We start from the raw sequence: 25,242 nt of genomic DNA, 5'->3' as shown, positions 1-25,242 counted from the left end.
CTAAATTATTTCTGCTATTATATTTTTTTAATCTTTCAGCCCAAATATTTGAAAATATTTTAATGTCTAAATTTATTAGTGATAAAAATACCTTTGGCAATGAAAGAAAATAAAAAATAAAATTTTTACCCTAAAACTAGATCTTTGGAAAGAGAAGAACATCAATTTTGTAAACGATATAATAACGGAGGTAAATATGAAAACTTTTGCGGCATTAGTTCAGGAATATAGTCTGCCCACAGACGAAGTGTTCCACTACCTGAGAGTTAAATCAATGTTGTCAAAAAGTTTAGATGAAGGTAGAAGTCAAAGTTCAATATATATAAAACAAATATTTGAAAAAAGAAAATCAATAAAAATATTATCTAAATGTTATGCGTTAATAAGATGTTTTGCCAAAACAGCTTAAAAAATGGGAAAACGAATGTAATATTGAAAATGATATGTCTGGGGTGAAAATTTAGTTAGAGTTAAGAAAAATATACAAAACATAAATTTTACTTACCGTAAATTTCTTTTTCCTGAAGATTAGAGGCAGTGCTTATACCACAGGGATTTCCAATCTGGAGGGAAAAAACAGGCAGGCAAATCTCCAAACATTTTAAACCCTCCCCTAATTACCTCCTTTCCAATAAGTAGCAGCTCCTCCTGATCATACCCAGAAAATACATAAGCCAAATAGCTGCAAAATTACTGAGTTTATTAGAAAAAGGGGCGGGAATTGTAGCACTGCCTCTAATCTTCAGGAAAAAGAAATTTACGGTAAGTAAAATTTATGTTTTTCCTTTCAGATTAGAGGCAGTGCTTATACCACAGGGATATAATAAAGCAGATCCTGAGGGCGGGTTTCATTTCACTACTGCGTGAAGCACCTTGCGCCCAAAAGCTGCATCCTCCGAGGCCAGTATGTCCAACTTGTAGTGTCTTGAGAACGTATGGAGAGAGGACCAAGTAGCAGCTGAACAAATCTGAGAAGGAGAAGCAGCTGCTCGCAGAGCCCATGACATAGAAACAGCTCTAGTAGAATGTGCCTTTATAGGGCCTGCAATTTCCGTGCCACTCTTGGAATAAGCCAACAGAATACCATCCTTCAGCCATCTAGCCAGAGAACTCTTCGAAACCTTCATACCTTTTCTTGTGCCCTCGAACAAGACAAAAAGACTGTTATCCTTCCGGAAGGATTCCGTAGCTTTTAGATATTGCAAAAGACATCTCTTTACGTCTAGGCAGTGAAATTTACTTTCCAAGGCATTAGACGGATTCTGACAAAAGGTCGGCAAAACCACTTCTTGGTTGACATTCGAAACAGATAAAACTTTAGGGATAAATGAAGGATCGAGCTTTAGAACCACCTTGTCCTGATGAAAAACCAAAAAAGGAAAATTCGCCCGAAGAGCTTGGATCTCACATACTCTTTTAGCTGATGTAATAGCCACCAAAAAAACTGTTTTTAACGAAATAATCTTCAGGGAAGCTTCCTCCAATGGTTCAAAGGGCGGCTCACAAAGCGCGGAAAGGACCAAGTTTAGATCCCAGGGAGGACAGGTTTCCCTAACATAGGACACCACACGTGTCAGAGCACTGAAGAACCTTGAAATCAGAATATTTGAGGCTAAGCATCTGAGGGAAAAGAAACTGATAGCAGAAACTTGTAATTTCAATGAAGCAGGTTTAAGACCTTTTTGCAAATCCCATCTGAAGGAAACTTAGAATCTTCTGGATGGACGCGGAAACAGGGTTGACTTTAAACCTACAACACCACTGACAAAATATCTTCCAAATCCTAGCGTAGATCCTTGAAGTAGATTCCTTGTTAGTTGCCAACAAAATTTTTTATAACTTCAGGATCCAGACCTTTACTCTCTAAAATCTGGAGTTCAGAAACTAGGCCGTCAGTCGGAATCTCCGAAGGGTCGGAAGAGGCACCATGGCGTCCTCTAGTATTTCTCCTGAAAGAGGAAGCTTCCAAAAGGTGGCCCCTGGAAAGTTCAGAAGAACCGAGAACTAACGTCTTCTTGGCCACCAGGGAAGGATTAGGATAATCCTTACAATTTCCAGCCTACTTTTTGAAGTATTCTGGGAATAAGAACTGCTGGCGGGAAGATATATGCCAGGTTGAACTTCCGTGGTACTGACAGGGCATCTATGATATCTGGCTGGTCTGCTGGATTTAGGGATGCAAAACGTCTTGTCTTCCTGTTTATTCCGGAGGCCATCAGGTCTATCTCCGGAACACCGAAGCGGTCTGTAATGAGCTTGAAAATTCTGCATGACAGGGACCAATCTGCTTGTTTCAAATGATGCCGGCTCAGGGCATCTGCCACCACATTGAATTTCCTAAAATGTGAACTGCTGAGATCGACATAAGGTGAACTTCTGACCACAGCCTGATCATTGAACAAAGGCTTTCTAATTTTGTTGATCTTGTACCTCCCTGTTTGTTCAAAAATGCCACTGTCGTTCGATTGTCTGAACTAATTTGAATATGTTGATCTTTGATGAGAAACTGAAATGCCAAGAGCGCCATCCATACGGCCTTTAATTCCCTGAAGTTCGAGGAATTTCTCATATCCTTCTCTTGCCAACACCCATGCCTCTTTATGTCTCCCAGATGGGCCCCCCAGCCCAGTGCAGAGGCGTCTGTTGTTATTATAGTGAAGGACTTCATCCGGAATGAAAGACCTGCGTGCAGGAATCGAGAAGAGGTCCACCACTGCCGACTTCTCAAAGTTAGATTGTTGAATCTCTTAAGCCCCTCTAGGCCGAGTTCCTGTCGATTCCAGACTTGCAGAATGTTTCTCTGTAGAGGTCTCATTCTGGCTTTTGCCCAACCGACTGCCGGGATTGAGGCTGTAAACAGACCCAGTAGGCACATGGCTTCTCTGATCGAAAACACACCTTTTTCTCTGAGATTCTGGATTAAACTCTTGATCTTTAGTTTCTTCTCTTCTGGCAGGAATAACTACATAGCGATAGAATCCAAAATTAGACCCAAGAACTGGATCCTTTGAACTGGCACTAGTTCCGATTTGTTGACATTTATTAGCCAGCCATGATTTTCCAGCGATTTTATAGCTGTCCCCAGGTCTAACTGTAGCTGATCTTGGGACTCTGCAATCAACAGCCAGTCGTCCAAATAAGGAATGACCGCGATACCCATACCTCTTAGAAAAGCTGAGACGACTACTAGAAGCTTTGTGAATACCCTGGGCGCTGATGACAGGCCGAAAGGCAGTGCTCTGAATTGGTAATGTCTGGTTACCGATTGGCAGCACACAGCAAACCTTAGAAGACTTTTGCTGGATTCTGCTATGGGTACATGAAGATAGGCATCTTTTAAATCCAGGGACGCAAACCAACTTTCTGGATGAATAAGCAGAGTAGCTGATTTTATTGTTTCCCTGAGGAATTTCTTTTTGATAATCCGCCTGTTTACGGCTTTTAGGTCTAAAAATGGGTCTGAACGATCCATCTGGTTTTGGCACCAAGAAAAGTCTTGAATAGGTGCCTTGATGTCTTTCCTTTAGAGGAACTTCTTCCACCACTCTTTTTTGTAACAGACTTGATACTTCTCGCATCAGAGAGAGTTCCATATCTAGAGAATGAACCTCGGAACATAGAAACATTTTCTTTGGAGTTTGTGATAATTCTAGAGCGTATCCCAGCTTTATCACTCCGAGGACCCAGTGATCTGATGTTGTCTTTTTCCAGTGATCTAGAAAGTGACTCAACCACTTTCCTTCTTCCTATAATCAAAGGCTCTTTTATGTTGACCCCTGAAATAAGTTCTATGAAAGGAACTTCTAAATGAGGGAAGCGTCTCCGATTTCCGGCTTCGAAACTGCTTCCTATATGACTCTGGTAAAGCTTTCCTTCCTTCCTTCATCTGTTTTAACAACTCATCCAATTTCGAGCCGAACAGTCTTCCTGGTTCAAAAGCTAGTTCACACAGTGAATTTTTAGATGCCGCATCTGCTGACCAATTTCTAAGCCAAAGCGCTCTTCTGGTGACTGTTGAAATACCCATATTCTTGGCCGACAATTCCAGGCTTTCTGCAGAAGCATCTACTAAAAAATCAGCTGCCATCTTGATATTTTTTAATAGTTTTACCGGGTCTTCCTTTGCATCTCCCGTATCCAAAGTTTTTGGGCCTTGGCAACGGATGCCCCCGCAATCAAAGCTTTAGCTTGGGCTGCAGAAGAGATGAACAACTTTTTTAAGGAGGAGTCCATGCGTTTTTCCATGACATCCTTCAGCCCGCTTGAGTCTCCAATCGGTAATGTAGTCTTCTTACCTATTTGAACAATAGGAACGTCCACTACAGGGACTGTATCCAGCTTACAGCCTTGTTCCGCTTCTATGGAAAAGAGAGTTTTAAAATGTTTAGAAATAAACGGCTTGTGACTTGGGAATTTCCATTCTTTTAAAATCAACTCCTTAATCTGTGGGTGAAAAGGAAACATTTTGGACTTTTTCCCTGTTTCCTCAAATTCAAAAATGCACTGCACTTCTTTAATCAATTTCCCAAATGGCTTCTTCTGGGAATGCAAATTCCTCATCTGATGAGTCACTACCTGAATTTTCGCCATAATCAGAACCACTAGTTCCTGAACTAGTATCGGAAACTTCCCAAGATCAGTCTTTTCTTAGCATGTTTTACAATCTGTGAATCCTGGGCAACCGAAGCCTGGACTGACTGCAATGCTGCCGACTGCATATCCACAAATGTTTGCTGCATACTTTGTTGCAACCAGCTGAGAAAAGTGGACATTTCTGTTCATTTTGCTTCCTCTGAAGCTTCTTTTGAACACAATGAGCAAAGTTTTTTTACAACCAACTGGCATAGGTTGGCCACACACAGAGCACATTAAATGCTTGGCTTTAGATGTACATTTCCCCTTCTCAGCAACTTTATCCAAATTTTCAGGATTAGACATACTGGGAACAGAAAATAAGAAAGGGAAAATAATCAAAATTTTCTCCTTAAAGATTCAGGCTAAAACCATTTAAAATAAAAACTTAATCAGTCTTACCTTAAATGGCCTGAGAGTGTGTTGGAGGGCAGGTGAGAAACACACTTTGCAACCGTTCTGAGAGCTCCTGGCAAACAGAGGTTGCTGCTGGTAAATGCTCCTTTTAAGTCCTGTAACCAAACCAAAACGCCAAGTTCAAATTTGGCGCCTGAATCAAGGTTCGCATTGCGCATGTGCATAGCGCTCTGCGACTCCCTGGTGGAACGCAACGCAACCTGTGCGTGCGTTCCACCGACAGGACCTCCCAGCCGACGCACGCCTGCGTCCTTCGTCAGACCGGCACCTGGCACGGAAGAGACGGCATAATAAAAATACAGGGACCACGCCGTCCGGCGTGTAAAACGCTACTTACCCGGACATAAAGGAAACAGAGCCTCCCGAGCCTCAGCCCTTCTCACCTGTTTCCTGGAGAACCTCCTGTCTAACCTCCCCTGCCGAAGGCAGGCAAAGAACTGGGTATGATCAGGAGGAGCTGCTACTTATTGGAAAGGAGGTAATTAGGGGAGGGTTTAAAATGTTTGGAGATTTGCCTGCCTGTTTTTTCCCTCCAGATTGGAAATCCCTGTGGTATAAGCACTGCCTCTAATCTGAAAGGAAAAATATTATACTGTTTGAGATTCACCTTAAAGTGTATAACATAACAGATGGTATCTAGTGCCAACAAGACTAAAAAGAATAAATGCCAGCGAGTCAGATATGTGTTGGAGATGTAAGAACAGAGTAGGAAGTTATCTGCATGTATGGTGGAACTGTGAAAAAATAAAAAATAAACTATGGGTTCAGATATTTAGAATTTTTTATGTATTATCCAAGTATGACACACAAGAAAAAATACCAATAATCCACAGAGAAACCTGTCACTAAAGGGGAACATATAGATGTTGAAGAAAACATTGCATTACTTGCTCATTTATTAAACAGAAGAATAACAAATATTTTTCATCTAATCACAATAATGAAAAAAAACAGTATCAGAAGGATTCATCAATTGCAACACCTCATACCTTGTTTATCTCATGGAATGTCCCTGTGGCAAAAAATATATAGGCCGAACATGTCGAAAACTCAAAACTAGCATAAGTGAACATATAAGCGCAATAAAGAGAAAATCCACCAATCATTGAGTCCCACTACATTTTCTAGAAGCCCACAATGGAGACCATCGGGGCCTTTTTGTAAAAGGAATAGAAACCATTAACCCAACTAAGAGAGGTCGAGATCGACTTACAACCCTTAGACAGTGGGAATCTTACTGGATCTTCAAGATGGGCACACTTTTCAATGGAGGACTCAACAAATATCTCGACTTGGTGGCTTTTTAATATTTAAGAGAGAGACCTATAATTACACGCATATCAACATACAGATATGAGAATACACACTTTTTAAAAAGCTAGTATTTCCATATTCGTATATGGAGATTCACTAAGGTATGAAAAACAACATATACAGGAACTCCCAGAGATGTCGGCCCAAACCATACACTGTAGTAATAATACACAAATGAGGCTTTAGTTGAGTCTCAAATCAACACCATATAGAAACATAGAATGTGACGGCAGATAAGAACCATTCGGCCCATCTAGTCTGCTCAATTTTCTAAATACTTTCATTAGTCTCTGGCCTTATGCCTATCCCATGCATGCTTAAACTCATTCACTGTGTTAACCTCTACCACTTCAGCTGGAAGGCTATTCCATGCATCCACTACCCTCTCAGTAAAGTAATACTTTCTGATATTATTTTTAAACCTTTGCCCCTCTAATTCAAGACTATTTACTCTTGTTGTGGAAGATTTTTTTTTCTTTTAAATATAGTCTTCTCCTTTACTGTGTTACATACATATGCATTTAGCCCACATCTTCATAGCCAGGTCGGACTTTTAAGGTTTTTTTTATTTTTTTTTATTATTTACATTTTTTCCTCTTTTGTCTAGTTTTTGGACTTTCAGTTTTTAATCCTTGAACTTTTTGTTTTGGTTAGCAATTGTACCTAAGATATGTTTTAGAGCAGCCTTAAATGCAATAATAATATTTTATATCACTTTATTAGATGTTATATGATCGTAACAAGACTTAAATAAAATTCTGTATATTTTAGACTATATTTTAGACTAAGCATTATGCATATGTTCTTCCCTTTTGCGCTTTCTTTTATTTTGGAATATATTGTGTATAAAGAGGGATAAGGATACCATCTGATAAGAGAGCAGCACCTGTGTAGTAAACATATTTACATAGCTGATAAGAGACTTGCGTCCATCAAGTACCGCCTTCCTCACATATGTTTTTGCTGTTGATCCAAAAGAAGGCAAAAAACCCAGTCTGAAGCGCTTCCAATTTTGCAACAAAGTAGGAAAACATTCATTCTTGACCCCAAAATAGCAGTCAGATGTCTCCTTTGATCAAGCAGCTATTACCCCACTAATTAGAAATTGTATCCCTGTATGTTATGTTTTTGCAAGTATTTATCCAAGTGCTCTTTAAACATATGTATGGACTCTGATAAAACCACCTCTCCAGGCAGAGAATTCTATATCCTTATTGCTTTTACTGTAAAAAAAAAAAAAAAAATGTTTGCCTTAGATTAAATCTCTTTTCTTCCAGCCTAAATGTGTGACCTCGTGTCCAATGTATAGCCCTGTTTATGAATAGATTTCCAGATAATGGTTTGTACTGGTCCCGAATATATTTGTATAATGTTATCAAATCCCCTCTGAGGCGCAGTTTTTCCAAACTGAAGAGATTTAAATTTTTTAACCTTTCTAAAGGTTAAACCTTAACTTTTTTTAACCTTTCTTTAGTTAAACCTTAACTAAAATGCTCCTTCCTTTTATCAATTTTGTAGCTCGTCTCTGCACCTTTCCTAGTGCCATGATATCCTTCTTTAAAACAGGCGCCCAAAATTGCACGGCATATTCAAGGTGTGGTCTTACCAGCGATTTATAAAGACGCAAATATCTATTTTCATCCTGAGAATTTATGCCCCTATTTATACATGACAAAACCTTACTGGACTTAGCAACTGCAGATTGACATTGCATAGTGCTGCCTAATTTGTTGTCTATAACAATTCCCAAATCCTTCTTGTGTAAACAATTACTTTATTTTAGTTGTACTATGAGCAACGTATTCATTATGCTCACATATATTATTTATTTTAAAATACACAAAATTGTCACTTTTAAACACTATATTTGTTGCGCAGTTTCCAATTTACTTTGGAGTCTATTACTCCACGGTTACTTCATAATAAGTATAGTTATTCAGCATTTTGTTTTCAAGAACTTCTAACTGAAAAATACGTAACTTTAAATTTTTATGGTAATTAAGTACTAATAGTCACTATAGAGGAGCGTGCACGGTGATGCGTCAGTAGAAAGGGCAAATCATATGGGACATAAGAGGAGAGCTGGGTGAATGAAAGGGCTGCTTCAGAGATGTTTTGTTGGTTAAGTTCCATCACTTAGCATGCAGGGACTATCTTAAAGCCATCCATAACCATGTTTGCAGATTGATGTATGATTCTAAGGGTGTCAATGAGGAAATATATAAAATTGTCAGGGTTATTCATTAATAGTATGCCAAATAGCTGTGCTGGAAAATAACTTAAGGGGAGAATTCATCTAGTTTGGCTATCTTGTCTTAAAATCTGCGGTTCCCTACAATCCCCATTTTGACAACACGTAGTTACAAACATACAGGAGGCTGTCGCACGTAAGAGCTTAAAGTCTAAATATTTTTTTATAAGGTTACTGGTGGTCAACACATGCTTGCTGTTTTGTAGTTTTGATTGTTCTAATACACTACCATAATACAACAAATTTGTATAAATTGAAGTTTGGCATTAGATGGTCTATAAAAATATACAAAAAATATCTATTTTGTAGGAGCAACAGAAGAAGCTTGAAGAAGACTTGCAGAAACATAATGAAGCATTGGCAAAAGATTTGAAAAAGCACAAGGTAAACCTATATTACAGCTTTCGAACCAAGGGGTCAGGCAGATCCACTCATATTGTGACGTTTTATACATTTATAAGAACAAGCAAAATTACATACTGCTAGAATGAGCCTATTCTAATAGTAATGACTGGGGACATGTGCACCAGTGACATTTTTCATTTCGTATGAATGAATTCGTACTAAATAAAAATTTTATTTGTCTATTCCAAATTTCGTCCATAAAACATTATTTTTTTCAGACAAAATTCGGTAAAACATTATTCGCTTTCGTCCATATGGATGAAAATAACACTGCGCATGCAAAAAAAAAAAAGATTGAGCCGGCAGCACTACCAGCTCCCTCTTTGTAATAATAACAATTCCTACCCACGTCCCTGCATTAACTGTGTTGCTAATCTAAAAAGCTACTTTTTCATATTGCAACTTTGTTATTGTTTTTGCTATAACTATTGGTTACACGTACTCTTACCATAGCTCTCTATTACTTCTATATAAGATACTGATTTATATCCAGTTTTAAATGACCGCGAGCAGCCACTGGCTGTTTAGGCGACATGCCCCTAATACACGGGGGGACCTGACACAAGTCCCCTCATTCACCCATGATGGGGAACCCAAATAACTCAAATGGAGGGGACATAGTGCCCCCACCCGTGACACGCAGGTGGGGGGGCTATTAATATAAATGGCCCCACCCATGAGCCTCAGGTGGGGACCCTAACAGACAATGGGGGAACACCTATTGTCCCCCCCGGATCCCACCCATGATCGGCAGGTGGGGGCCATTAGTATCAATGCAAGGGGGCCTATTGTCTCCCCCCAGGTCCCCACCCATGAGCGGCGGGTGGGGACTCTAGCAGGGAAAACCTATTTTCCTCCCCACCCACGAACGGCGGGTGGAGGCTAAATATAAAAAATACCCCCCACAAGTGACTAGGGGTCCTCAAACCCCTAATCACTCCCTTCCCCAATAAAATTAAATAGTAAATACCTGTAAAAAAAAAAAAAATTCTACCTACCATTAGATGTCTTCTTTTTTCTTAAACCAAAAAATGCGAAATGAAGTCATAATTCCCATTGAATAAAAAAAAAAAAAACTGCGCAAAAAAACACGCCTGAATAAGAAAAAATAATCCATCTTCACCCAGCAAGGGCACCACGCAGACTGAGCTGAGCTCCGCAGGGCGGGGAAAGGCTTATAAAGCCTTCCCAAGCCCTGCAATTTGACTCAGAGCGCTCTGATTGGTTGGTTTAAGCCAGCCAATAAAAGTGCTCTGACAGGTTAGTGAAGAGACTGACCGGTAAGTCTCTACATTTACCTGTCACAGCACTCTGACTGGTTGGCTTGGAATCAACCAGTCAGAGTGCTCTGAGTCAAATTGCAGGGCGTCTGTAGCCTATATTAGGTAGTCTATTTAAGGCTAATGCGCTGATATAAATTGCACTTACAAAATAGAAGTGCAGTAAAGGTGTGTAACAGTCTTGATGACTTGACGGATAGCAGTTATCTTCTTTTAGGACCTTATCAGAAATGGAGAGACACACAGGACATAGTGCACCAGTATAATATAAAACAGTAATATTTATTTGATTGCACTTACAAGAAAATAGTAGAAATCCAGCATATCAATCACTTTTAGGAATCTCAGTATCGACTTCCTTCCTCCCAAAAAATGAATGTAGAAAAGATAGCCAGATAAAAACCATAAAAACCAACAAAAAACAACAAAAAATAAAACAAAATAATTTAAACAGTGAAGAAAATAAATGTTCAAATGAATATGGTCGTGGTCCCTCCGCCCTACGCCTTTCGTGCGAAACCGGACTTCCTCAGGGGCAAAAAATAAGGTCTGTAGTTTGAAATGTTTTCCGTCCATCTTTTGGATAGCCAATCACGTCGGCGCTGCCAATAGATTACGTTGTCCTTACACCTGCGTTCCAAGTCTCTTTTTTTATGTTGATGACATGTATCAACACTTCCAGTATCTTGTGGAACGCAAATATGCGTTTCATGATCACAAACCCGGAAGTGTTCGCAATATATACATAATGTCAGGAAAAAAGGAGTCAAATCTTATTCAAAACCAAAAATAAAAATATAAATATGATATAAATCTAATAAAAACAATCAAATAATGTAAAAGATCAATCAAAATTCATAGATACATATTACAAATTATTTTAGACATTTAAATCATAAAAACGATGGTGATTCAGTATAAAACATTCTAGATGGTAAAAAATTGCATACAAAAAACTAATAAAAGATTACAAAGGTAAAAAAAGTTTTTTTTCTAAATCATGTTAAGATTATTATAATAAAACAGAAACAACTTTATAAAAAATTATAAAAAAGGACATTGGGTGACATGAGCAGATATTGGAGATTCAATATCAATATAGTGGGCATTGGAGATATGAAAAAAATATTATAAAAAGCATATATCAAAATCTACATTAAGTCCCGTAGGACTCAGGGTTTTTAAATTAAAAATCCAATACCCTTCCCTTTGTCGCAATCTTTTAACTAAATCTCCCCCTCTGTCATCCAAAGTCACTTTTTCCAAACCCGTGCAATTGTTACAATGAACGGGAACTGAATGAGTGGTCAATTTTTTCTTTATATTATTACAATGTTCCATAAACCTAACTTTTAAAGCTCTACTGGTTCTTCCTACGTACTGGATACCACATCCGCAGGTTAAGAGATAAACTACATTAGTAGTATTACAGTCAATATGTTTATTAATTTTAAACGACTCTCCTGTTATATAACTACTAAAAGATTGTGTCTTTCTATGTAAAAATCTACATCCTTTACATCTCCCACATTTATAAAAACCTTTTACAGTTTTTTAAACCCACAGATGCTAATTCTTTTATAAATATTAAAAGTGCACATCACCCTAATTGGCTCAGAGGAGTTCCAAGGAGCCAATTCACCAGAATAAAAAGAAATTGCACAGAAGAAATATGTTTTTTAGATCAATCAAAGTCTCTTAAAGAGAAATTTATAGAAAAAGGGTAGTCCCCTAACTTTCTGGATCAAGAAATAAATAGGTGTAAAAATACTACTAGGAATGATCTTTTAATAAATAAAGATAAGAATCCTAATAATAATTTCAGGTTTTTATAAATGTGGGAGATGTAAAGGATGTAGATTTTTACCTAGAAAGACACAATCTTTTAGTAGTTATATAACAGGAGAGTCGTTTAACCCCTTAAGGACCGAGGACGGTTCAGGACCGTCATCGGCATTTTTGCATTGCCGACCGGTGACGGTCCTGAACCGTCCTAACGGTCTTAGTTACTTACCCGATCGCCGTCGTTCCCCCGGCGGCAATCCGCGGATCTCCCGGTGTGGGGAGACTGCCTGCAGCCCAGACAGTCTCCCCATGGCGGATTAGGACCCCTGGGGCCATGTGATCGCTCAACAGAGCGACCACATGGTCACAATAGGTGTCCATGTGTCTGCCTGCAGGGGGACTGTCTGTGCTGACAGGCAGTCTCCCTGCTAGTGTAAAATCATTAAAAAAAATAAAGTTAATGTTAATAAAAAAAAAATATTATATATGTGTATATATATATATATATATATATATATATATATATATATATATATATATATATATATGATATAAAGACATATATTATACCTATATAATATATGTCTATATATCATATATATATATATATATATATATAATGTCATGCTAAGTGTATTTTTATATTAATATGTACATATATTAATATAAAAATAACCTTATAATTAAATTACACACGTGTATATATATCATATATATAATTATATATATTGTGTGTGTATATATATATATATATATATATTATTATAAAATACAAATAATAAGTAATTTAAATTAAATAAAAAAATGTAAAAATAATAAAAAAAATTAAAAAAATTATATCTATATGAAATTTTATTCTAACTGTATTTTGATATTAATATATATATATTTATATCAAGATACACTTAGAATGAAATTGTGTATATATATCTATGTATATATAAATAAATAAAAAGAATGCGAAATATATATATGTCCATATACAAAATTACATAAATAATTATATAAATATACATGTAGACTTCAAATATATAAATATGCATATATATTTAAATTCTACGTGTGTATTTATGTAATATTTTTACATAATTAAGTAATTTTATTGATTGCAATTTGAGGGACCTGCCTGCAAACCCAGGTCGAAAGTCCAGAGAATTTAATTTGCTAGCACTGTATTTTACCCTGTAACGTTCTACGACACCCTAAAACCTGTTCATGGGGGGTACTGTTTTACTTGGGAGACTTTGCTGAATACAAATATTAGTGATTCAAAACAGTAAAACATATCACAGCGATGATATTGTCAGTGAAAGTGACTTTTTTTTTGCATTTTTCACACACAAACAGCACTTTTACTGATGATATTGTTGTGATACATTTTCCAGTTTTGAAACACTAATATTTGTGTTCAGCAAAGTCTCCTGAGTATAACAGTACCCCCCATGTACAGGTTTTATAGCGTTTTTGAAAGTTACAGGGTCAAATATATAGGTCAAATATTTTTACATTGAAAATGGCCAGCTTGGTTACGTTGCCTTTGAGAGCGTATGGTAGCCCAAGAATGAGAATTACCCCCATGATGGCATACCATTTGCAAAAGAAGACAACCCAAGGTATTGCAAATGGGGTATGTCCAGTCTTTTTTAGTAACCACTTAGTCACAAACACTGGCCAAAATTAGCGTTCAATTTAGTTTTTCACACACAAACAAATATGAACGCTAACTTTGGCCAGTGTTTGCGACTAAGTGACTACTAAAAAAGTCTGGACATACCCCATATTGAATACCCTGGGTTGTCTACTTTAAAAAAAATATGTACATGTGGGGTGTTATTCAGAGATTTATGACAGATAATAACGTTACAATGTCACTATTGATACATTTTAAAAATGTATGTTTTGAACCCGCAATATCCTACTTGTACTTATAGCCCTATAACATGCAAAAATATAGCAAAAAGCATGTAAACACTGGGTATTTTTAAACTCAGGACAACATTTTGAAGCTATTTAGCAGGTTTATTTTTATTCGCTTTTGTAGATGAGTAAAAGATTTTTCACATAAAAGTCAAAAAACATGTATTTCTTTCAATTTTTCATCATATTTTTTCATTTTTTTTAAATTAAATTACATGAGATTATATAAATAATGGTATGTAAAGAAAGCCACTTTTGTCCTGAAAAATATATAATTTGTATGGGAACAGTAAATGAGAGAGCGGAAAATTACAGCTAAACACAAACACCACAAAAGTGTAAAAAGATGCCTGGTCGCAAATGTACAACATCGCAAAAACAGTCCGGTCCTTAAGGGGTTAAAATTAATGAACATATTGACTGTAATACTACTAATGTAGTTTATCTCTTAACCTGTGGATGTGGTATCCAGTACGTAGGGAGAACCAGTAGAGCTTTAAAAGTTAGGTTTATGGAACATTGTAATAATATAAAGAAAAAAATTACCACTCATTCAGTTCCCGTTCATTGTAAAAATTGTCCAGATTTTAAATTAGAAACATTTTTATGCACGGGTTTGGAAAAAGTGGCTTTGGATGACAGAGGGGGAGATTTAGTTAAAAGATTGCGACAAAGGGAAGGGTATTGGATTTTTAATTTAAAAACCCTGAGTCCTACGGGACTTAATGTAGATTTTGATATGATATGCTTTTTATAATAATTTTTTCATATCTCCAATGCCCACTATATTGAATCTCCAATATCTGCTCATGTCACCCAATGTCCTTTTTTATAATTTTTTATAAAGTTGTTTCTGTTTTATTATAATAATCTTAACATGATTTAGAAAAAAAACTTTTTTTACCTTTGTAATCTTTTATTAGTTTTTTGTATGCAATTTTTTACCATCTAGAATGTTTTATACTGAATCACCATAGTTTTTATGATTTAAAAGTCTAAAATAATTTGTAATATGTATCTATGAATTTTGATTGATCTTTTACATTATTTGATTGTTTTTATTAGATTTATATCATATTTATATTTTTATTTTTGGTTTTGAATAAGATTTGACTCCTTTTTTCCTTCTTTACTGACATTATGTATATATTGCGAGCACTTCCGGGTTTGCGATCGTGAAACGCATATTTGCGTTCCACAAGATACCGGAAGTGTTGATACATGTCATCAACATGAAAAAGAGACTTGGAACACTTAATTGGAACGCAGGTGTAAGGACAACGTAATCTATTGGCAGCGCCGACGTGATTGGCTATCCGGAAGGCGGGATATCCAACACCCGGTTTAAAAGACGGACGGAAAACATTTCAAACTACAGACCTTATTTTTTTCCCCTGAGGAAGTCCGGTTTCGGAGGAAACGCATAGGGCGGAGGGACCACGACCATATTCATTTGAACATTTATTTTATTCACTGTTTAAATTATTTTGTTTTATTTTTTGTCATTTTTTGTTGGTTTTTATGGTTTTTATCTGGCTATCTTTTCTACATTCATTTTTTGGGAGGAAGGAAGTCGACACTGAGATTCCTAAAAGTGATTGATATGCTGGATTTCTACTATTTTCTTGTAAGTGCACTCAAATACATATTACTGTTTTATATTATACTGGTGCACTATGTCCTGTGTGTCTCTCCATTTCTGATAAGGTCCTAAAAGAAGATAACTGCTATCCGTCAAGTCATCAAGACTGTTACACACCTTTACTGCACTTCTATTTTGTAAGTGCAATTTATATCGGCGCATTTCTGGTGTTTTAATTTAATACACTGTGTTCTTCCATGTTCATTTCGTTTTGTAAATTGTATTTTTTCTATATTTGTATCAAGAAGATTTGAAGGTTCTTCTTACAATCAGACATGTGGTAAATCTATTTTATATATTTTTTTTTTTATCCACTGGGGAGCACGTGTGTTGTATATAGTTTCTTTGATCTATCATAGTCTATTTAAGGCTCCCTGCCGCTTCTATATTCACATATTACAAGGAGGGAGCCGCGAGTTGGTAGCTCCCTCCTCGTAATAAATTAAACGAACTGAAACAAAAAGATAATGCATTCGGCATTTGCCCTTTCGTTTCGTATATAATTTGTATGTAGGACTTTCGTTTATACGAAAAAGTCAGAAAATTCAGACGTACGGTAATCGTATTCGTCCTAAAACAAATGCACATGTCTAATGTTAGTTGATTTGCAAAATTTTAAAAAGGGACTTTATTTTAATGTAGTGTTAAGATCGGTTGTCTTTGACTCCCTGGCCTGGACTCCCAAATGTAAAAAAATAAATTATCAGGAGCATAACTTCTATCCCACGCAAATGTTCACAATAAATAATTATAAAAACCAATTACTGTAGCAGCACAACCTTCCCTAGTATACTCTGCTGACACTGGGAAGGAACAGAGAAATCAAAAAAACAAACTATATAAATCCTTAAATATGTGCCTTATGTGTACAACTTGTGCATCTCTAGCTTTGTCCTTTAGCTATTTTGCATCTAATCTAATGGCTAGTCATTAAAGTGAGTACTACTATCTGAATGGTGCATTTCAATAGGTGTTTATGTCATGCCTTTTTATTGTATGTATACATACACAACATAAGTATTAATACATCAGATTATTATTATTATTATTATTTCAGGAGATGATTTACAAATTGGAAACAGAGATGAAAAATGAAAAGAACAACTTTGCAGAGGAAAAGGCAAAGGCCAAAAAACTGTTGGAGGAACTTCAGTTCAAATCTGCAATTAAAATCCAGGCACAATTTAGAGCTTTCTCTACATACAAAAAGTATTCACCTATTTTAATGGAAAGAAAAAAGGAGGCTCAGAGAAAAAAAGAGTTGAAGCTCAAACTGGAACAGGAAAAAAAGGAAATGGAAGAAAAAATAAAACGGAAGCTTGAGGACAAAAAACGAAGGGAGGAAGAGAAAAAACAAAAGGAAGAGTTGGAGACACAAGCTTTGGAAGAGGCAAAAATTCAGGAACGGTTGCTCCAAGAAATGCGCCAGAGAGAATACGAGAAGAAAAAGTCAGAAGAACGTCAGAGACTAGAGAGACAAAAACACATAAAAGACCTGAACAATAAACATATTTGTGAAAAGACCGAGAAGACCAATACCATGTTGGAAAAAAATAATGACAACATTACATGTACAAAAGATAGTATGGGTGACCTGAATAAACAGAATGAAGAGTACGTTCATCCTGGAAAAGAGAAGATCGAGGAAATGATTAAAGAACAAACTGGAAAATCAGAAAAAGAGTTTAAACCAACAGAAGTGATGGAGAGCCTAGAAAATAATGAAAGCAGAACTGTAAATAAACCAGAAGAGATCGATTTAAATGCAGAGATTTGTGATGCCAGCCAGTATTCTGCTACTGATTCAGTACAATTGTCAGACCCAAGTAGGAATCCTTCTCTCACAGAGGATAAACATGTATGCCCATTCGATCAAAGCACTTGTGCGCATAAAAACATAGTTTCTGAAAATAACAGCAAGCCTCCGTTACCTGTTCAAGATTCCAAACCTCTGCAGCCTGTTGCTGGCATGGATGTCGGTGTCAAAACAGTGGCACAAAAAGAGCGAAATGAAGATTCAGCTGTTTCTATTGTAGCCCGATCTCTAGTTCTTCCAGATCACACTGAAGAAAAGAGACTTGCCTGGATGAAATCCTGCAAACCCTGGGCAAGGATTCTAAGGGACAGCCAAGGGAAAAGGGTGGATAAGAAAACAAAGCAAAGAAAAATTTCTGCAGCGAAGAGGTTACCTCCATTAAATGAAAATCTAATATTTCAAAATAATACTTGGCGGGACTTGCGACAGGTATGGCTCTTTTTAAATTAATGCTGATTGTGTGTTGTAATAGTCATAACTCTGGAAATAAAGATCAGCATAGACATACAGTGCCTCCTGCATATGCTAAGGAAAGGCAATCAATTTTATCATCTTTGTTTAAACAAAAAACTTAACTGCATTTTAAGCAGAACTGTCACTGTCTGGGGACTTTGCATAATTTGCAAAGACCCCTTACGGTGACATCACCGCTGGGGATTTGATGGTCAGGGGGAGCCGGCAAAGGTGACTTTTACTTATCTTAGTCTGTCCTTCATGTGCACATGCACGAGAGTACAGCATTGAGATCGTTGGATCCTCCATAGACAAAGCCAATTTCTTGCAGCCATCATTGATGACGGCTGGGATAGGGCTGCCATCAGGCATGGATAGGTGTGATTGATGTGTGTGGCTGTGTGTAACTAGCAGTGAGGGATGTGTATAGGGAGTGATAGGAGGTTGTGGAGAAGAAAGGATTATTGGGCATAATAGGAGAGCAAAAAGGGAAGGATGGGCTAGGTTAATATGAGTGTGAAGAGATAAAGAGGCATGGTGGGGAGTGATGCAGAGAGAGAGAGGGAGGGAAGGATGGAAATAAGTGAATGAAAAGAGAAGTGATATTCGGGTGAGAGGTTATCTATTTTCCCGGTCCTCTTCATTACAATGATCCTCTTTGTTCTGTTGCCACAGGCTTTCACCCACATTCATACTCTCCTCATTAATAGTCCCTCGCCTTCTCCATTATACTACTTGACCTCTTTGTCTAATCCTCCCAATCCACATCCCTATCCTTGCATTACATTTCTCCATCCCATGTATTGCAAGACGTCACCATTTTAATACACATCCTCCTCCCTCACACATTACCTTTGCGATCTATCTACATTAAAGGTACACTTTAGTCACAAAAACAATTTTGACTTAATAAAACCGTTTTTGTGTATCGATAATGCCCCTGCAGTCTCATTGGTCAGTTCTCTGCCATTCAGGAGCTAAATCAGTTTGTTTATGCAGCTCTAGCCCCACCTCCCTGTATGTCACTTGCAAAACCTTCCTAAACACTTCCTGTAAATTGAGATGTTATATTTGCGCTTTCATTATTGCTCCTTATGTTTAATTTAGAATTTCTTATATCCTGCTCTGTTAATGCCTCCTAGACCCTACAGGAACTCCCTGTGTGTGAATAAAGTTCGACTTACAGAGCAGGAGATAAAAACGTTTAAAGTTAGTTAACATCTGATTTAAAAATGAAAATATTTTTTTTCATGCAGGCTAGCAGTCACAGGCATGTGAACTGTGGCTAGGGATGTAGGGACAGAATCAAAGGTGATTTCTAAATGGCAGAACTGAGCAGTGAGACTGCAGGGGCATGAACTATACACTTAAACTGCTTCATTATAAACTTGTTTTTGTGACTAGTTCACCTTTAAAGGAGCTCTGTAGGGTCAGGAACACAAACATGTATTCCTGACCCAATAGGGTTAAAACCACCATCTAGCCACCCTGGTCCCCTCATGCCTCCCTAAATATAGTAAAATCTTTACTTGTATTCAAGTCTGGAGCTTCTGGCTTTGTCCCCGTTTGTTTTTGACCAGCCCATTGCCTACTGACATCAGCAGAAGTGGTAGCCTGATGCAATCACAATGCTTCCCCATAGGATTGGCTAAGACTGACAAGGAGGCAGATCAGGGGCAGAGCCAGCATGATTCAAACACCACCCTGGCCAATCAGCATCTCCTCATAGAGATGAATTGAATCAATGAATCTCTATGAGGAAAGTTCAGTGTCTGCATGCAGAGGGAGGAGATACTGAATGTTTGGATGCATTTTAGGCAGCCATGACACAGGAAGGATCTCTAACAGCTATCTGAGGAGTGGCCAGTGAAGTTATCACTAGGCTGTAATGTAAACACTGCATTTTCTCTGAAAAGACCGTGTTTACAGCAAAAAGCCTGAAGGTAATGATTCCACTCACCAGAACAAATTCAATAAGCTGTAGTTGTTATGCTCACTATAGTTTCCTCTTAACAATTTTCTAATCCTCTGCTCATCAGCCTTCTTCTCTTCCCAAACCTGAGTCTCCATCCATCAACAGACTAATTTATCCCTGTGATTCTCTCTCCTTCTCCAACTGGCCTCCTTTCATCTCTCTCCACTCATTCAAACAGACATCCTTCCTTACCATTACCCTTTTTTACATATCTTCACTTCTTTCTGATGTTCCCCGGTCTAGCAAAGGGTAGTACAGAGCAGGCACTTGCGGGGCCCTTCTGCACAACTTACACTGCTCTCCCTGCTCAGAATTCTTCTTGCAGAGCCAAATGTGTAAGGGATATGATTTTACATGCCCTGTCCATTAAAGCTTCACTGCTCAGGAAAATACCATGCGGGGAGAGCAGTGTGAGCAGGCAGGCACACTGCCCTAATTTTATGGGCCTCTTAGAACACCAACTTTAGGCAGCAGTGCATTCCAGGTGGCCTACAGCAATCAATAGCAACAGGGTGCCGGTCAAAACATTCAGCACCATTCTGGAAATAATGAGGCAGTGCAGGGCCATTCAAAAAAATCTCCTTGCCTGCTTGTACAGCATCCAAGCACTTATGAGGTACTAAGGTGTGCCTGGGCACCACCAGCACACTCTGTGCAAACACCCAAGTAAATATACTGTGGCAGGATGGCCAGGCTCTTCACAATAAACTTCAAGTGCAACAGTCAGGATAAAATAGTACTGCAGTTTATTGTCACTTTCCACAATTTATACAAGGTTGTGCTCTCCCACAAAATAAAACAAAAAGAAAATAAATCCTACTCCAACTTGGAGACTTACTAAACAACAGTATTACTAACTATCCAACTGGCCAGCTAAGCTAGTTCCCAGTTTTAAACAAAATGAAATACAGCACTTTAGCAGGTTTCACACAGTACCTTTTTCTCAGAGTCTCAGGCTTAACTGCCTCCTCTCTCCCAGCTGTTAGACTCTCTGATGTCTTCAGAGGCTAACCTTTTAAAACCCTAGGGCTGGTTAATTACATTCACCTGGTTGATAACATTCAAGGGGTGACTCCCCCCAATTAACCCCATCATGCTGGGAATAGAGATCGCTCCAATCTATTACTCACATAGAAAGCCTCTCTGACCTTGCCACAATACATATTATGCATATAGGGCTCAGTCCCAGGGACGTACCTAGAGCATTTGGCACCTGGGGCGGACCCTGTGTTTGGCACACCTCCCTTAAAAATGTAAAAAAAAAATAATGTTTTCAATGTTTTCAAGAATATTTATTGCACATAAAAACTGTGTACCCGCAACACACATCAAATGCATACCCCCCCCCCTTCATATAAAAACCCTGCACCACATTACATAAAGTTCATACACCCCATACACCTAAAAACCCTGCACCCACTTCACAAAGTTCTAACAGCCCCTACACACAAAAAGTCTACACTAATTATGACAAACTAAAAGAGCAAAAGTAGATGTGACCACGGATATATGCCAATATTCACCCATAGTTTATTATTGATCAATGTCCAAGGCAAAAATACTGCAGTCTTAAATTCTATTCCAGTATAGTAAGCACTGCACTGTGCTCCTTAAGACACTAAGCCAAATATTTCACTTACAGCAAACCTATTATTATTATTATTATTATTATTATTATCATTGCCATTATACAACCTACTGAGGTTAGGGCTCATCCTGCCTTTGTTTCACACTATTGCTGTTCTTCAATGTTCCTTTAGTCAGTATTCTTTACCCAGGCTGATGGTTTTAATGTAACAGTATGCCTGTTTTTTTACAGTATCCCCTAAATATTGAAATTAGTCATTGATAAAAAAAATTATGTCCGAGTAATCCATTTTTATATTGCTGTATACTTTAAATAAATTTCATATGTATGAAAAGGTGTTTTAAATGGCTTTAAGAAAGCAGCGTTTGGTTATTTTGCAGTAAATCAAACCTAATTTCATTGGATATAATGTTGAAGTAGTGCTGTAGGTGCATGAAACACTTAATCTGTTTGTGGCTTTTCAAAGCCCAGGCTAAAAAATATGACCTGTTTATGGGTTTGTGGCCCATGAATCGGACAACATCCGATATTCCTCAGCGATAGTTTCTTTGCACTGCATAGTACACATATGTATATAGTTATGTCTTGGAAAGTGCTCACAGTGTTTCCACTCGTTCCGGCTCTTGTTCCTACGTTTAAACTGTAACTGTGTTGTATTTATTACAGATTGTATTTGGTTAGATGAAATGGTAAATGTTTACTGATTGAGCCTGAAAATAATTGGAAAATGTAATGTTCTAAACATGTTTTCATGCTTTGTTCTACAAGGTAAAAAGCACAGGAAATTGAAAGTCTTGTGGTTTTGCAGCGAGTAATATCCTAAGTGCATATAATTTAGCAACATAATGTATTAAAAACACATATGGAGACACATTGTAAAAAAAAACACCAATTGGCACTTTTTGCTCTTGCTCAGATAAGTCTTCGAAATTGTTTCCAGTTCTTGCACTGTGCCCTAATTGTGATGTATATTGCAGCAGTCATCTGCAAACAGGATTTTCCACCAGGTATTACATGAGAATATACACCATAAAGTTGACTTTCTGGGTAATCACTATTGACTTTTTTTGGGGGGCAGATGTAACTTAAATTGAATTGAAAAACACTTGAGGTGTGATTATAATATAAACCACGAGTGGCTGACTGCTTGTGTAACATCCAAGAAAATACAAAAACTAAACCATACTGTTCACTTAGCAATTCTCTTGAATAGTGCTAGCTAATGCAAAGTATAAGGTTGTTACAAACATAAACTTGTGATTGCAGAAAAACAGGAATTTTGTAGTCCAAATAAGTAAATCTGCTTGTGTTTTACCGATGTATTAAAATATCAGCTTCATATAGTCTAGGCTCGAGAATTTTATAAATGCAGTACGTATGATTGCAGGTAAGCATTATTATAGTATACTTGTACAGGTATGCACATGTTAAAGAGCATAAAATTTAATTTACACGTTGTGCTGGCTGAGTTGCTAGCAAATTTAAAAAGTTTACATATTTTATTTTGAGTCTCTCTCCTCACCTGTCAATCAGTTCTTGGGTCTCTCCTCCCTCTCACACAGCAACCCCGACACACCTGTTACAAAACTGGCCATGAAGAAGCCTCGTAAGCAGGGCCAATCACGTAAGAAAGGGGTTGGAAATAGTTATAGCCAAGGTAACCCCTGCCAACTCTCTAATAGAGTAGAGTGAGAGGTCATGTTCTTCCTAATCTCCCTTGACATCAGGGTGGCCTGACTGGTGACAAATACAGAGCAAGATTCCCTTAATTTCATTAGTGGTGGGCGGAAGGCAGGGGAGCGACCTAGCACGATGGTGTATGTACTCTTTTCCCACATCAATTGCATACTCTACTGAAATTCTAGCACTATCATTTTCTTTTGTTATCTTATATTTATGTACTGGAGTTTATGTTATTACCAAACAACCACACACGGATATGGTTGCATGATTATTGTAACCTACGCAGTGTGTTGGTCTGTTCAGAATTACCAAAATACCACAAAGCCAATATAAATTGTTGCAGATTTTTAAAGTGAAACCGGTTTCGTTTTAACATAATTACCATCCCAATGCATTCAATACATGTTTTATAACCGATACCTGATAAATTAATTGAAGAATTTTGCAATGTTAATTTAACTTTGATCCATGACTGTCATGTCCTCACCTTTGTGGGTATTCTGCTACCCACCTCCAGTTTGCCTTCTACCCCAACCAGGCCAAACCCCCTTCACCATGCTGACACACTGAGTTAATTGCCAACATGCCGGCATCTTAATGGAGTGACATCAGTCATTCGGTTCCTATTCTCCCCAGCCAGCAATACCAGAGTTGACTAGGGAGTTATCATAGCAACCACAGCTATATATATATAGATTTATTTATTTCCAAATCTCTATATTTGCTAGACATTTTGCTTACACAGCGTATAGATAGAATAAAGAACTCTTTCTTATAATTGGTAGCACCATGACAGGTACCCTTTAAGTGCATCTGTCTTCTGACAAACGATTGCCCATACTTTTTTGTCTTTCAGTAAATCATAGGAGTTGCCTAGATTAGCTGCTGCCCGGTTTCACATCCAGTCTGAGCAAACATAGTGACGCTCTTTGTCCAATGTTGAAAACTTTAATGATGATTTAATTATCTTTTTCTTCCCCATTAGATTACAACAGTTACGCTACAGGACTTGCCAGGCTGCAGTCTTGCTACCTTGTCCAGTTGTGCTAAACTTCGATTTTTATCAATGAGACGTTGTGGATTAATTGCACTTGAAGATATAACGGATTGCAAAGCTTTGCAGTACATTGATGTGCAGGTAATTAATTTAGGCTTGTTTTGTTTAGTCGTTGTTTTTAGAGATGGAGCGGTATGTAAAACGAGGACAAATAAAACTAAATATGGTATAGTATTTTTGATGCTGATGATTACAAATAAAAGAAAGGAAAGGAAAAGCGCTTACAATCTTCTGGAGCTTGAAATTATCTCCAGGTATATGCACTTGGATGGTACAATTCCCTTCTGTGGATATGCTGATCTTGATCTCGATCTTATATGGAAAGGTATCCTTAGGCCAGTCAACAGCGAGTTGTGGTCAGCTTCAAAGAAGTGGTCACTTTCAATATGCCATTTATCACAGTGAGAGCTCACCAGCATATAAAATGAAAATAAAAACAGAAGTGCTCTTTGTATAGCTAAAAAAAAAAAAAAATCATAAAAGGAGGTATACTCACAAACGAAGAGCACAGTAAAGTTATGCTCAATCCTATATAGCTTAGGTGGTGTCTTCCCCACCTAGGAAACTGAGGTATAAATCCTTCAGGTAAAATATCTTCAAAGGTAAAACCAGGAAGGTTCTAATTCGATAAAAGCTAGTTTTATTTATAACCAAAATAATAAAACTAAAAGTATAGTATAAACACTAACGCGTTTCACCTTCACACAAGCTTTTTCAAATGGACACTTTAAGAAAGATGGTGGGTATGTGCAGTAGGATAAAACTATTAGTGACAGACAGCACAGTGCTTTGTGTCAGAAATGTCCCATCCCCTTGTCAGCCCTTGGCTTCCCTGGCTCTCTAATGGGCAGCTGGCTCTACTTCCTGAATGGTAACTTAATTAAAATTCCTTCTTAAAAGGATTCTATAGTGTTAGGAATACAAAGTTGTATTCCTAACACTAAAGTGTCTTCTGGTCTCCCACCCCCTCCAGCATGTAAAGGGTTAAAACAAAAAAACAACCTTTATTCACTTACCCGATTCCAGA

At 37.5% G+C, this 25,242-nt stretch overlaps 1 protein-coding gene across 1 annotated transcript in view; it reads left to right on the top strand.

Moving 5' to 3' along the window:
* LRRIQ1 (leucine rich repeats and IQ motif containing 1) overlaps positions 1-25,242 on the top strand; it is a 172,344-nt gene that overhangs the window by 22,090 nt on the left and 125,012 nt on the right. Inside the window, exons 6-8 of the mRNA XM_063447131.1 lie at positions 8,924-8,998; positions 16,701-17,888; positions 24,144-24,296. Coding sequence (XP_063303201.1) covers positions 8,924-8,998; positions 16,701-17,888; positions 24,144-24,296 — 1,416 coding nt within the window. The remainder of the gene's footprint in view (positions 1-8,923; positions 8,999-16,700; positions 17,889-24,143; positions 24,297-25,242) is intronic.

The sequence above is a fragment of the Pelobates fuscus genome, chromosome 3 (assembly GCF_036172605.1).
Source record: "Pelobates fuscus isolate aPelFus1 chromosome 3, aPelFus1.pri, whole genome shotgun sequence".
Classification (NCBI taxonomy): Eukaryota; Metazoa; Chordata; class Amphibia; order Anura; family Pelobatidae; genus Pelobates; species Pelobates fuscus.
Note: the sequence above shows the minus strand (reverse complement) of the source record. Positions and strands in the feature narration are given on the sequence as shown.